Source organism: Bombus pyrosoma, linkage group LG18, assembly GCF_014825855.1.
Source record: "Bombus pyrosoma isolate SC7728 linkage group LG18, ASM1482585v1, whole genome shotgun sequence".
Lineage (NCBI taxonomy): Eukaryota > Metazoa > Arthropoda > Insecta > Hymenoptera > Apidae > Bombus > Bombus pyrosoma.
The window spans coordinates 2795792-2809467 of NC_057787.1; the positions used below are offsets into that span (position 1 = coordinate 2795792).

General features: G+C 28.4%; 2 protein-coding genes across 4 annotated transcripts in view; one reads left to right on the forward strand and one right to left on the reverse strand.

Moving 5' to 3' along the window:
* LOC122577332 overlaps window positions 1-13676 on the reverse strand; it is a 39815-nt gene that overhangs the window by 9906 nt on the left and 16233 nt on the right. Inside the window, exons 14-15 of one of the 3 annotated variants that reach the window (XM_043748613.1) lie at window positions 10709-10797; window positions 9612-10629 (exon numbers count right to left, since the gene is read on the reverse strand). The exons of 1 other annotated variant lie outside the window; for it this stretch is intronic. In XM_043748613.1, the coding sequence (XP_043604548.1) occupies window positions 10579-10629; window positions 10709-10797 (140 nt within the window). In that variant the 3' untranslated portion in view covers window positions 9612-10578. Of the gene's footprint in view, window positions 1-7607; window positions 7720-9611; window positions 10630-10708; window positions 10798-13676 lie in introns of those variants that run through there. One more of the 3 variants, XM_043748620.1, reaches the window with a different exon arrangement.
* On the forward strand, window positions 1221-13560 carry LOC122577334 (sialin). The gene is made up of 9 exons (XM_043748622.1): window positions 1221-1675; window positions 1786-1872; window positions 4293-4537; window positions 5434-5670; window positions 5843-5927; window positions 6945-7050; window positions 7443-7704; window positions 9221-9595; window positions 12495-13560. The coding sequence occupies exons 2-9, from the start codon at window positions 1863-1865 to the stop codon at window positions 12741-12743; spliced, it is 1569 nt and encodes a 522-aa protein (XP_043604557.1). The 5' UTR covers window positions 1221-1675; window positions 1786-1862; the 3' UTR covers window positions 12744-13560.

The following is a 13676-nucleotide window of genomic DNA, read 5'->3' on the forward strand; positions in this document are numbered from 1 at the left end:
GTCAATCTTGTACATACTGTTTTTTACACATCTTCACCGATACAGAGATATAGAATCGCTCTATGGTGGTTTTTATTCTCACCTTTTATACACCCTGTGCATATATTGTATATCTATACATAATTTGTTAACAGATTATAGCAAAAATATATAATAACAAAATAACGAATTGAAACGATATTACGTTAAATGAACATTCATTAAGGAACAAGACAAGGGGGGTTGATTCTTTGATCCTCAATTATCAAATGTAGGGCACTGGACTTTTTTCTTATGGGAAACTGTGGAAAAAGATTCGCAAAGTATAACATCTGATACACGTCAGAAATATAAAAATATACATATACAGGTTTAATAATCACATAATATAATATATTTTAATTTCGAATAACAAGACCCGGACATCAAAGTTTCATAAAACAAAAGACATATTATAAAATTTCATGAAATTTACAATTCATAAAACTCGAAATACGTAATACTTTGAAATGGTTGAATGAACATATTGATAAATATGAAAATGTTCTTATATTACATTAAGTGTTCATACTATAAGTCAATCTTCTAGCATTTTAAGTACATCATAAATAAATTTTATGTGGTAGTTGCTCAGATAAATTATAAAATGAAATACATATATGTATTATTATAAACTATTTTTTACAAGAAAACAGTAATTTTGAAGAAATCATGGTTTTGAAACGTATAATCTATTCTTGTCAATTTGTGTAATAAGAATAATATTTAAAAAATATTGTCCATTTATATCAACAAATTATATATAATTTAAAAACTTATATTTCTATGATACTTAATTTATACGTAATATGTGTTATAAATTATAATAATCATTTAAATATATACATAGAGTGATACATGAAATCATATTCAAATATGATAAAATAATTTTGAAATATATGATTATAATTTCAGATACACTGTTACTACCATGAATCATAATAATATAAGAAAACACAGTATATAAATATGCGACATTCAATCTTCATTACCACATCTGAAACTTAATTAGCGTTCAATCATTTTTAAAACATAATAAATAGAACAAGCTCTCTTTCTCTTTTCCGTACTATATTTCTATGCATAATAGTAATATAATATATTTTATTGAATATCTAGAAATTATGAAAATATTATTGTAGGCTAGCAACGTTATTCTAAATTTACTCAGTTCTCTACACAAAAGTCCGGTCTAAAATTATGTATTCAAGAAATGGACAGATATCTCGTGGAATGACCGATTTACAGGCATGCTCTATCAATAAATAAATTAACGATCAATAAATAACGAGCGTAGCCAGACACAAGCCTCGTCGAACAACGAGACAAAGAAACGAATAAACTTGGATTTTAAACGTACGGAACACAGCGTAACTTTCGTTATCTACTACTTTTGCATGGGTGGAGGTTCGCAGAAAGATTCCTCAGGGTACGCGTGATTATAGCCGAAGAACAATCATGCAGTATACTCCGCGACACTAGCTGATTAACACACACTTAGAGATACACGAGACGTCTACCAAAATCTGTCAAAGGACAATATTCCTATGAATAAACATCGTGACGCGAGACTTCCTGTAAAATCAATGGAATTATAGGTATTTTCACAGAAAACGGTATACCTCAACACGATTCCAAGAAACGTTCGACTATTTTTGTATCCTTTCGATATCGATACAGAATAAAGCTTCCTTTTATCAATTAAACGTAGAATAAAGACGTTAATGATCTTTAAGATTTTTCTTTAAGAAACTTTATTCGCGGAAGACATCGCGTGTGCATAATTCCTTCATTCCATTTAACTGGCGGAGTATCGTAACCTGTGAGGGAAAGAAATCGACGAAATGGCCAATAGTAAGTAAAATTTTCTTAGTGAAAAATAGGAAACGCTAGGGAAATGCACGATTCCACGCGAAGATTGCTGAGTATCAGTAATTGAAATTGCACATGAATACAACTGTACTGAAGAGAATGATCATTAACTTCAGTCATATAAATTTGAGACCATAGCTTTTGTAATTAATGTAAATATTTGATTTTGTATTATTTTATTACAATAATTATTCAGTTATTTGACTTTTTAGTTAATAACGTATTCTATTGTAGTAATCGGAAGCAAAAATCGCAACGTGGTGGAATCGATGTCTTGTTATAAATAAAAAATGATCTACATCTACATTCGTTATATGCAAAAAGTTTTGTGTTTTCCACAACATTTTCATTTAATTAGATATAACTCTGCGATATATGTATATAATTACAGTGTATTTATGACAATTATGTGTATTCAATTGATATATTATTTTTGGAAATTGGACATTTTAGGGAAAGAATACTATAAGTCACATTTCTCTTTTTTTACACAACAGGAATTTTTCAATCTAGCATGTTGTTAATCGATCTTATGTTACCAAAATTATCCTTTCATTTGATCTTAAATTTTACTACCCTTATATTTTTACCCTTCTTATAATTTAAAAAATATTGTGTGTCGTTAAGTATTAGAGTCATTAAGTATTTAAAGCATTAAAATATCATTTGCCTTAAAAAATTATATTTTCGTCCATATCCAACAAATTATTTCCATTTTTAACTATTTTATATTAATATATTAAAATAAAAAATGTTTTTCTTATAATCTTCAATTGAAATATATTGAATAAAAATTAAGCATGAAAAGGATTGTGCTTGGTACGAGTCTGTCAATGTTTAATAGTCATTCATCTTCTTTTTATCAAATTAACCATGTAACCATAAGAATAATTGTTTTACATATTATATCTTTAGATATCAACAGATATTAAAATATCACCTGATCTTCCTATGATCGTGATAAGGAAGAATAAAAAATAATAACAGACGTTATTATAGGTGATAGATTTTTTATTGTCTTACTACTTATAGATTCGTCTAGTTGTCTGAAATTTTCGTGATATGACAGATGCCAGTATTGGTACAAATTATCGCTGAATGATTTTATTTTTTCATTTTATCATCATTAGCGAATTCGAACGAGTACTTCCGACGTAAATGAGTCAATGAAATGATTGACTCTTCACTTTGATTGCATATCTTTTACCTTGAAATAAAATAGTATGAAAAAACTTATTTATGTATTATACAATGGAAGAAGATATTTCTTAGTATCTCACATTTGAATATTACATATCTTTCAATCATTCTTTCGTTGTAGCAGAGAAAATATCATAACTTTTTGTAGTGAGGCAGTCGAGTACTTTCGATAGAAATATCGATATTTTACATTAACTGTAGATCCTTTTTTAAACTATATTACGTTACGATCCTTCTGCTTTAAATACCTTTATGTTTATTTCATCCTGTTGTAAGACTAAGATACAGACATAACCTAAAATTTATTTTAATTTAATTTTATCAATTTGTCTATATATGCCACGATATCTTCTGGTTCCTGTTTTTATTAACATTGATATTTATATTATTTGTTGTTATTTCTGTATTCAGAGATAGGATTATACAAGCTATTATTTTATTCTTTGAGTAAATCTATCACATCGTTCTGAGCCGAAAAACCTTTCTTACATAGACTAGGGATAAAAACAAAAGAACATCTTAAACCTATCGATTAAATCTATCGATTTTATCTAGAACTATCTTCTAGTTACTATTTATTATAACTAGTGCATCTGCATATGGATGGCGAGCGCGAACTCACGTTGTCATTTTCAACATTATTATTTTATATATTCTTTATTTTTTATTCGAATTGGACAAACTTTCCGATGTTTTCTATTTAATTCATCTCTTTAATCATCAATCAGATTTTTCGATAAGATTCAGATTAAAAGACCATGCATACTAATAGGTAATTATAATTTATTATATTTTTGTAGCTCTTGAAAATAATTTTAACAGCTTAAATACAAAATTCTGGTCAATGAATCATCTCCTTGATAATCTCGATCAATAAAACCAGCGTCCTTTAGCACAATTCAATTAATACTATTAGTGAAATCTTATAAATCATGAGTTACAAGTTATTGGTATTAATACATTGTTTTGCATAGCAGAAACAGGTTTGGTAATAAAACAAATGAAATTGAAACTTTCAAAGTAAAAGAATTGCATTGTATGTATGTACATGTATATGTAGATACTGCACTTTATTAAAATTTGTATTCCAGTTGATTCAAATTAATTTCAAAATAATAATTATCCAATTCTATTATAAAAAATCAATACCAACTATATTTTATTATACATGAATGTGTTCAAATAAATTAAATGCATTCAAGAAAAAGAACTGATATCATGCCGGGACGTGCTTTGGTATCTTGTTTTCTGCGGTTTCGCTATAAATTATATGCTGCGGATCAACTTGAATCTGACGATAGTAGCGATGGTAATACCTCGTCCAAAGCTGGCAACAAATTCTCAATGTGACATCGAAAATCTACGATTATACAATAAAACAGACGATAGTAACAACACACTTGAGACTACAATATCCACTACATCACACTCGGAGCGAGATATTATTGTACGTATATTTTTATACTTTTTCTGTATAATAATAATTATAATTGTAATCATTGTTCATTTCATCATTTTTGATAATTATTCTTTCAACATTTTCATGTTCATATACCTAAACAAGCTTTTTTTTTTCTTTTTTCTTTTGCACGTGGAGAAATCCTCATGGACACTCCACTGCCGCTAACTGTAGCAGCAGAGTAGTGTCGGACTCCTACCGACTAAAACTCCACGTTGGCCATCCTAAATACCTAAACAAGCTTCTCTATTATGGAATTATTTTCGGTCTGGGTTTACATTTTCGAATATCTTAAAACACATGTTTAAATATTATAAAAGCAAGTTATCGTATATTCTTTCATTTGATGTCGTAAAATAAACTAAAATCTTTTAACGTTAAGATAGAACAAATACTTAAATAGTTTACCTTAAAACTTGAAATATTTTGTGTAAAGATGTTTATTACCTTTTAATTGATAAATTGATACCTGTTGATTTTGTGATTTGAAAGTATCATTTGTTCATCTATTCGAAAATTAGTTACTACTATTAAAAATATAGTACTTAATAAAATACAGTACTTAATCCAAAATTAAGCCATTTTTTATTTAAAGGCATATTAAGAAATCAAATTCATTTCATTTAAGATTTCATTATTGAAAAATTAATTTAAAAAATCCACAAAGTTATTTTACGAAAACGAACAAATTTTATAATTCATATTTATATAGATAATATAATCCTTTAATTCAATAAATGTAAATTGTGTTGACAAATGTACTAATTTAAGTTAGAAAAATTTGCCAAATGTCCAGCTGGACAAATTGTAAAGTACAAATTAAATAATAAAAAAAAAAGAACAACTGTACTAACGATATTTCTGGGTTTGAATATCGTTCTCAGGACGATGATCGATTTGCTTGGACCGAGCATCAGCAAGGCTTAGCTTTGGGAGCTTACTACTGGTTGCATTGGACGTCGCAACTTCCTGGAGGGCTTCTAGCAAGACGTTATGGTACAAAACTTGTTTACGGCTTAGGAAATCTCTTAACAGCGATTCTTGGCTTCTTTATTCCGTTTATGACCCATTACCACCTTTATGCTCTTGTGACATTACGGGCTCTCCAGGGCCTGGTCGCGGTAAGTCAACAAAAGCATGAAAACTCGATGAAATAAAAATGGGTAATATTATAATTAAGATAAAATATTTCAGTAATAGTCTAAATTTAATTGTAAGCATTATCTATAAAACTATCTTTGTTTTTCAAATGAAAAATATTCAGACAGTTTTCGATTAAAGTTATCTATTTAGGGTGTTATATGGCCTTCTATGCATGACATGACCGCCAAATGGATTCCTCAGAATGAGAGAAGCAAATTTGTTAGTTCCTATTTGGGTAAAGTATCTACAATCTCATAATACATATATGTATTTATCTATATGCATATTTAATAATTATATATAATAATTGTACATATTACAATATATGTATATTTTTAATAGACAATTTGCATAAAATATCTGAAGTATTTTATGATATTTTAGTGTAATATAATAATTATTATATTATACACATAAATATATTTTAAGTGTTCGATTAAAAAATGATAGAAACGTTTGTTATCTACAGTAAAAATGTTTTCTAAATTTTAACATTTATTTCAAAATAATGAAATATCAAAAGGATTTGAGACTTCTGTCAGAAAAAATGCATTGAACTTAAAACTGATGTACTAAATTTTTTTATCTTGGTAATATAGCAAAGAAGACAATTGCAATGACTAATTGCAATGACAACTGCAGTTGACTAATTTAATTTTATATGTACATTAAAAATTAATTGTCTATATACCAGATTCTGATATATAGAATCTAGAATTCTGATTTTTATTAGCACAAAAATATATCGATATTTTTTGAAAATTTTCCTATTGAAATTTGTCATTCTACATTCTCGATTTTTCCTAATATGAGGAACTATTGTCTTTCAGGTATACTGTGATTTTTGTAATCATATAATTCTAGTATTAACTAATTTTAATTAGTCTTTCTTATGATCATAATTGAGACATTGAGAGGAAAAGTGGACTAAACCACATCTTTCTGAATGTGAGATTACAGTATTAATTTATTCTAATAAACTGTATTAATCATACAAAAAATGAAGACATTCATTTCTTCCAAATCAGATCTAGCTACTATAACAAAATTACTTGTTACACTAATTTGTGCTCACATTTATTGTAAACGACAAATTATCAAGTATATTGTTTAGTGGGACTAATCCACCTTTACTCTCAACGTTTTAATTCTTAATTACTCGTATCATTACGACTGAAGTCATTTCTTAAGAGAAAAGAAAACCGCTAGTGGTTCCCAGCTATGACAGATTTTTAAATATGTCACTTTTCAGGTAGTTCTGTCGGTGCTGCTATAACTTACCCCCTTTGCGCAGTTGTTAGTAATACATTCGGTTGGGGCACTGCATTTTATATAACATCATTACTTGGAGTCATTTGGTAAGATCATAGCATAGTAGTCGTCAAATTTGCTTTAATGTCAGCTTCTGCTTTTATTGAAAAACGAAGTTCTTAGACATTTTTAATATTCAAATGTATAGTGTATAAGAAATTTACTAATTTTTGCTCAAAACATTTTTTTAGTAGATTATCAAAAATGACTAAAAAATGTTGGTTAATCTGAGAGGATAACCTTACCAAAATATATAACATTCTTTATACTACACTATACTATACTTTATGCTATATTATAATATTCTTTATATTACACTATACTATACTTTATGCTATATTATAATATTCTTTATACTACACTATACTATACTTTATACTATACTATAATATTCTTTATACTATAAGAAACAGATCTTGACATAAAAAATAATTCCAAGGTACTGTTTCTGGCTATTCCTCATACACGACTCACCTCAGCAACATCCTCGAATATCTGACGAAGAGAAAAAATATATTTTGGAACATCTTGGTAGTTCGATCGACGAAAAACAAACTGTTATACCTTGGAAACATATACTGACATCTGGTCCAGTTTGGATTACAATCGTAGCTCACTGGAGTGGAGCGTGGGGTTTTCTCACCCTAATGACTCAAGCTCCAACTTACTTTAACTTCATTCACGGATGGAATATCAATGCGGTAAAAACATATCCTCTAAAACATAATTTCGTAAATAGTTTATTTATCTATTACAATTCTATTAAAATTTTGAATGCTTAAAATGTTTTGTGAAGCATTATATATTCAAAGATTTTGCTATCTATTTAGATAGATGTACATCTAGTGTCGAATTGAAGCATTCTACAAGTGATAATTTTATAAAGTATGACATAAAATGTAGATTCCATATTTATAGAACTATTACTTTAATTTTCAATAACATAACCACTGTCCCTTTCGATAATTTATTGTTATCCAGCATTCTCACGGGCTCTTTACTGATAAATTTCTCTTCCTTTCTGAAAATGAATTCCTTCACGAAATACGATAATATCAACAAAAATGAATCTTTAAAATGTCCCATTTTTGGAACAAGGCTAGAGAGTAAAATTGAAAATTTCAACTAAACTCCACTACTTTGAGTGCACTCTTCATCAGTATATGAGGTCTAACATTATCTTATTGAAAATGAACAATTTTTTTATCAATTCCCTTTAATTCTCTTCAGTAGTTGAAAACAGCAAGTAATTATTTAGTAGTGTGGCTTCCTCACAGATTTCAATAACCTTGAAATCTCTATGATAGCATTAACTGCTACACATAAATTTAGTGCAATCTATAACCCATTAATTTTCCACCTTTATTATGTAGGTTAGGTTATATTAACAGGAATATGGTCACCGTTAAGCGTGTTCGCCTACGTCAAAATACACGCCACAATGAATATTCATAAGATAAATTTAACAAAAGTTTGTTGCAAATATCTTGGAGACTAAAATCGAGCGGCGATGGCATGTATAGAAAAAAGTTGTTGAGAATGATGGCCTTGACAACATGTTTCAAGATCATTGCAATCGATGAAAAAGCTACATTTCTAAATAATTATCTTGCTATAATATTCTAAATAATGTCTTGCTCAATACAGCGTATAAGATATATGTAATAGTTCTGAGTGAACGATTAAAAGATTAAGTCTCAGAGAAAAAGAGGAATCTGTAGATAACATATATATGTACATATATATGTATTAGGTTATCCGGAAAGTGCCTTTCTTTCGCAAACGTGTTTTTTACAACAATGCACCTTCATACAAACGTTAAACCAAGTCTGTGTAATGTCGCGGTGTTTATCTCAACAAAATAAAATAGATCGTACGTAATTCGACAAAATAATATAAAACAAAAAACAATGTGCGTCTATATTTCCTCATAAAACGGAAGAAACTTTTCGGACAACCTAATACATATAGAGAGAACGGAATCTCTATTACGTATCTTGTGATAGCAAAGCCAAAAAGAAAATTATTTACTTTATTTATATATATATATTGTTATTAATTTTTGTCTGTCGGCTACAAAATGATTGATTTGCATAGATTTCTCATTCAATAACGTATTCAATATTTAGATTATTTAGAAGATGAAATAAACCTCTACTTATTGTTATTTAAACTTGCTCAGCAGTTTACTAATCAATAATGAAAATTTGTTTGCAGACTGGACTTTTGTCTGGAGCCCCGCATATACTAAGAATGATTTTCTCGTATTATTACTCGATCATGAGCGACTGGCTCATACGTACCAACAAAATGAGTTTAACCAACGTTAGAAAACTAGCTTTGTTCGTATGTACTGGTTTGCACGGGATTTTCATCTTAGCTTTGGGCTATAGCGGATGTCATCCGACGCTCGCGGTAGTTTTCATGATGGCGGGAACAACTGTAACTGGTGCGATTTCCGCTGGTCCCTTGGCGACCTTTGTGGATATGAGTCCAAATTATGCTAGTATTCTTCTTGGATTTTGTGGAATGATAGTAATAGCCTCTGGATTCATTTCACCAGCAGTGGTTGGTATTTTGACGAACAATAATGTAAGTATGAATATATAAAGTAATTTTCTATTTTGCTTTATATGAATATAGGTTAGTCCTTTGTAACAGCATGGATATAATAATCCTTGCAGCATTCGAGATTTTATCTCAACTAATCCATACTCAATAAGCTAGTTTCAAAAGTTACCTAAAAATTGCACACATGTTTACATTTTCTTTAAATTAAATTCCAACATAAGAGAATATGATTCATATGAAATTTTAAATCATAAGATTTTAATAATTACTTTTTTATTAATGATCAGATATTACGATGCTTAAATTCTAATACTTTTCAAATATTTAACTAACTTCAATATGGAAAGATATAAACACAAAAAATTGCTAGAGTATGTGTCAATATAAACAATGATAATACGAAAAGAATGAACGAAAGAATCAATTCTGTTATAGTCAAAGGTATTTGTGTGCTGAATGGTTTTATTTTCATTTTTTACACTTTAAGATAAAACATAATGACAAATATAATGATAAGATACGTGATAACTCATGTTTTGATACATTTTTCATTAACAGGTATATTTTTGCAATTTTTTATCATTCTTTTTTCATAACATTTAGAATTGTATTCATGATCAAACAATAACATAAATTAAAGTACAACTTCCGTACTAAATTGTGAATTAACATGATTCTCGACAGTTTTATAAAATTGTCAACATCGTAGAGCTCTACTTCTTTCTAAACTGAACAAAGCTTGTTCATATATCATTTCTTTTCTATCTTTCAGAAAGGTTTTATCAGAACTTGATATCATATATTGCTTTAATTTTTAAAACATTTAAAATTTATGGTTCTTGTTGAAATTAAATTTTTTCGCTTCTTATCTTAATTAACCTAATACATATACATAGTTGTTTCGAAATACGATTATCTTAACCCTTTGCACTCCTATGTCGAGTGTGACTTGACATTAATTTTTATCTCAGGAGCTCCTTTGTCGAGTCCCACTCGACATTCTTTTATGTCCACCTTTTTTTGTGAAACGTGCGAAAGAAAACCAGGATTATATCCTGAAAATTGCTTCAAGATATATCTCACACTTAAAAATTAAAAAATACAACAATAGTGTGAATAAAACTGGTACTTAACCTTTACGCTTCGAGTGCCGCTTATAGGCGGCGACCACGCGACAAATCCTGAGTTCGGTACCCCATATATCGGGCATATACCAGTGCCATCTGTAGTCAATAATATATTTTTTCGTTATCGGCAGAACATTTTCCGTTGATTTTATTGATATATTGGATTAATCACTTCTTAAAAGTTACTCATTGTTAAAACAACATCAAAACGTTTTACGCAATATATTTCAAACATCCAAACGATCGTATACTGTTTCGTGCTAAAAAATCTGTTAAATTCATTGACAGTGAAACGATATTTCATACACGGTTCTTACAAGAATTATTGTTATTTAAGACTCAGGAAAACGTATATCTTCAGTGAGAGTACTTCGGCGGACTGGACTACCGAAGTGAAAGGCTTAAGTGAATTTGTTTCTTTCTTTATTTATTTAAATTGTCTTATTTTTTAGTTAAAGTAAATTTCAAAGAAAACACTTAAAAGCGTCGGGAGCTGCTGGTAACCAAATTGAAATAAAATTCGCAGTGCAAAGGGTTAACACTTAGCCAACCACGCGCGCCACAACGAGCTATACGTTTCCAACGCACTCGGACAAGCCAACCTGTACGCTGTCCACCGAGCATTCTTCCAAGTATTGACGACTAATATTCACTACTTGAAAAACAAAGAAGTCTAGAAATTATTTAAGTGGTTAATTATATTTGTTTATACAAAACATCAAATCAAAAGTATGTATTAAAAGTATAAAAAAATATAGGTAAAATTGAAAACATTAAAGATGAATAAAGATAAATAACACGACTTGAACTTGAAATTAAAAATTCATAATGCATTTTAATATTTTTTTACAGCGTGGTATCGTTCGATTATAACTTTATTTAGTCATAGCTGATAGTGTAACTTTTTAATTAACTTTAACACCACTAAATTGATGTATTGTATTATATACTGTACTTTATGAAAGCAGAAAAAGTGGCGCAATTGATTGGGAACAATTCCAGGTAAACAATAACTGATAATAATAACCAAAAATAAAGAAAGAAGACGTGTTGCTAAAGTCAAGAAGGGAGATCTCCCTATTCGGTTGGCTAAGTGTTAATTTCCTATAGGTATAATTGCTTACCTTTAATTATTTTTTTTTTAAACACTCTTTACTTATAGCAAAATGCCTTTGATTCGTTGAAAATTATCAAATTAAATACAAATTAATATTGTTTATACACTAGATAAAAAAAAGTTTCCACACACCAGACTAGAATTTTGTAATTAACTTATTTCAATTCTACTATGAATTTGTAAATATTTTTTTCTAACGAATTATAATTTATAAAGATAATAGAGTTGCTAACATTAAAAAAGATTCCATTGTATGGAAACTTTTTTGATCCAGTATATATGGATGAATATTTTTAAAAAGCCATACTTACTCAATAGAAATACTATGTAAAAGTATATGAAACTAAATTAATGCTAAATGTAAAATGACATTATTCTGAAATTTAAAACGGTACTATTCCTTGTTATAATATTTATTTTATAACATAATAATAACATTTTACAACAAATTACAACGTTGTATAAACATCATAATATGGAATAATATAGTAAGAAATAATCTGTAATTTTGTTATTTGAAAACGATTTAACAACATAGAAAACTGTTTAAAATTTAAATTAAAAATAACATTGTTTTGTATTACAGACCATTATATAAACATTATGTTAAAAAATAAAATTATCTGAAATTTCGTTATTTGAAATATCGTTTTACCATTTGCATTATTTTTTTCAGCAAACTGTATCGCAATGGCGATTAGTTTTCATCATAGCTGCTGTTAATTCTATCGTCGGGACTATTATATGCTTGATATTTGGAACATCAAAAGAACAACCATGGAATAAGTATGGTAAGTCAAACAAGCAAAATGCGCAAGAAATGCAGAAATTGACAGTGACGCCATTTATAAAAATCGAAGAGGAAAATCAGAAAAAGGATACGACCGAAAAAGATGGAATGGTTACGGATGAACAAGGGAAATAAATACACATGTGTCTGAGTTATTTGTAAAATGAAATAAAATACAACATGTGTTCACGACTAACGATAATAACAATAACGTTTACCTCGGTTTTTCGTGATTTGCAGTTGAAGGAATTACCAACTGAAAGAATTCTGATGAGAAGAGAAATTAGAGAAAAAAATGAAAGGGAAACGTATTGCTCAAAATTTCATATCTCTCAATTATTAGAAGACTGATCAAATGTCGCGTATCATAATAAATTACAGATCATGCTCTAATTTTGAATATCAATGTACTCTAATCAAGAATTTCACATTAATTTCATCGAATTCATAGAAAAATCTAGTGTTTTATATTTTGCTTAATAAATTTAAATTACTGTGTCTTCCTAATATCTTTACAAGCTGTTAAATGTGAAAAATTATAATAGTTCACATATTTCCACATAAAAATGTTGAACGATTTAGTCTACTAAAACAATTTAACATTAAGTATAAAAATAAATTATTTAACAGGTTGATTTTATTGTCTAAACACATCAACTCTGAGTATATAGTATATTGCACGAAAATTGAAATTCTTAATATAAAAAATAGAAAGAAATGTGTGGGAAAAAGAAAGACAAACAGCAATTGATCATGTGAAATACTTGCTGTATATGTGATTTTTTGATAGTCTACACAAAAGTAAATAGTTTCTTTGTTTCATTAAAATGAAGTAAAATTAAGTAACAGGACTTCTGAAACTATTGCAACTGTTTGTATTCTAATAACAACATGTATGAGCGCGATAAAAATACATGAAATTTCATTGTAAATAAATAACAATTCAATTGAACATCTAGAATTAAATGTCACTAAAAATGAAAATCGCTCAAGTGTGATATACCGATTTTGATGAAACTTACTAGACACATACTGTAGCAAAAATATTCAACATGTATTTCTTTTATA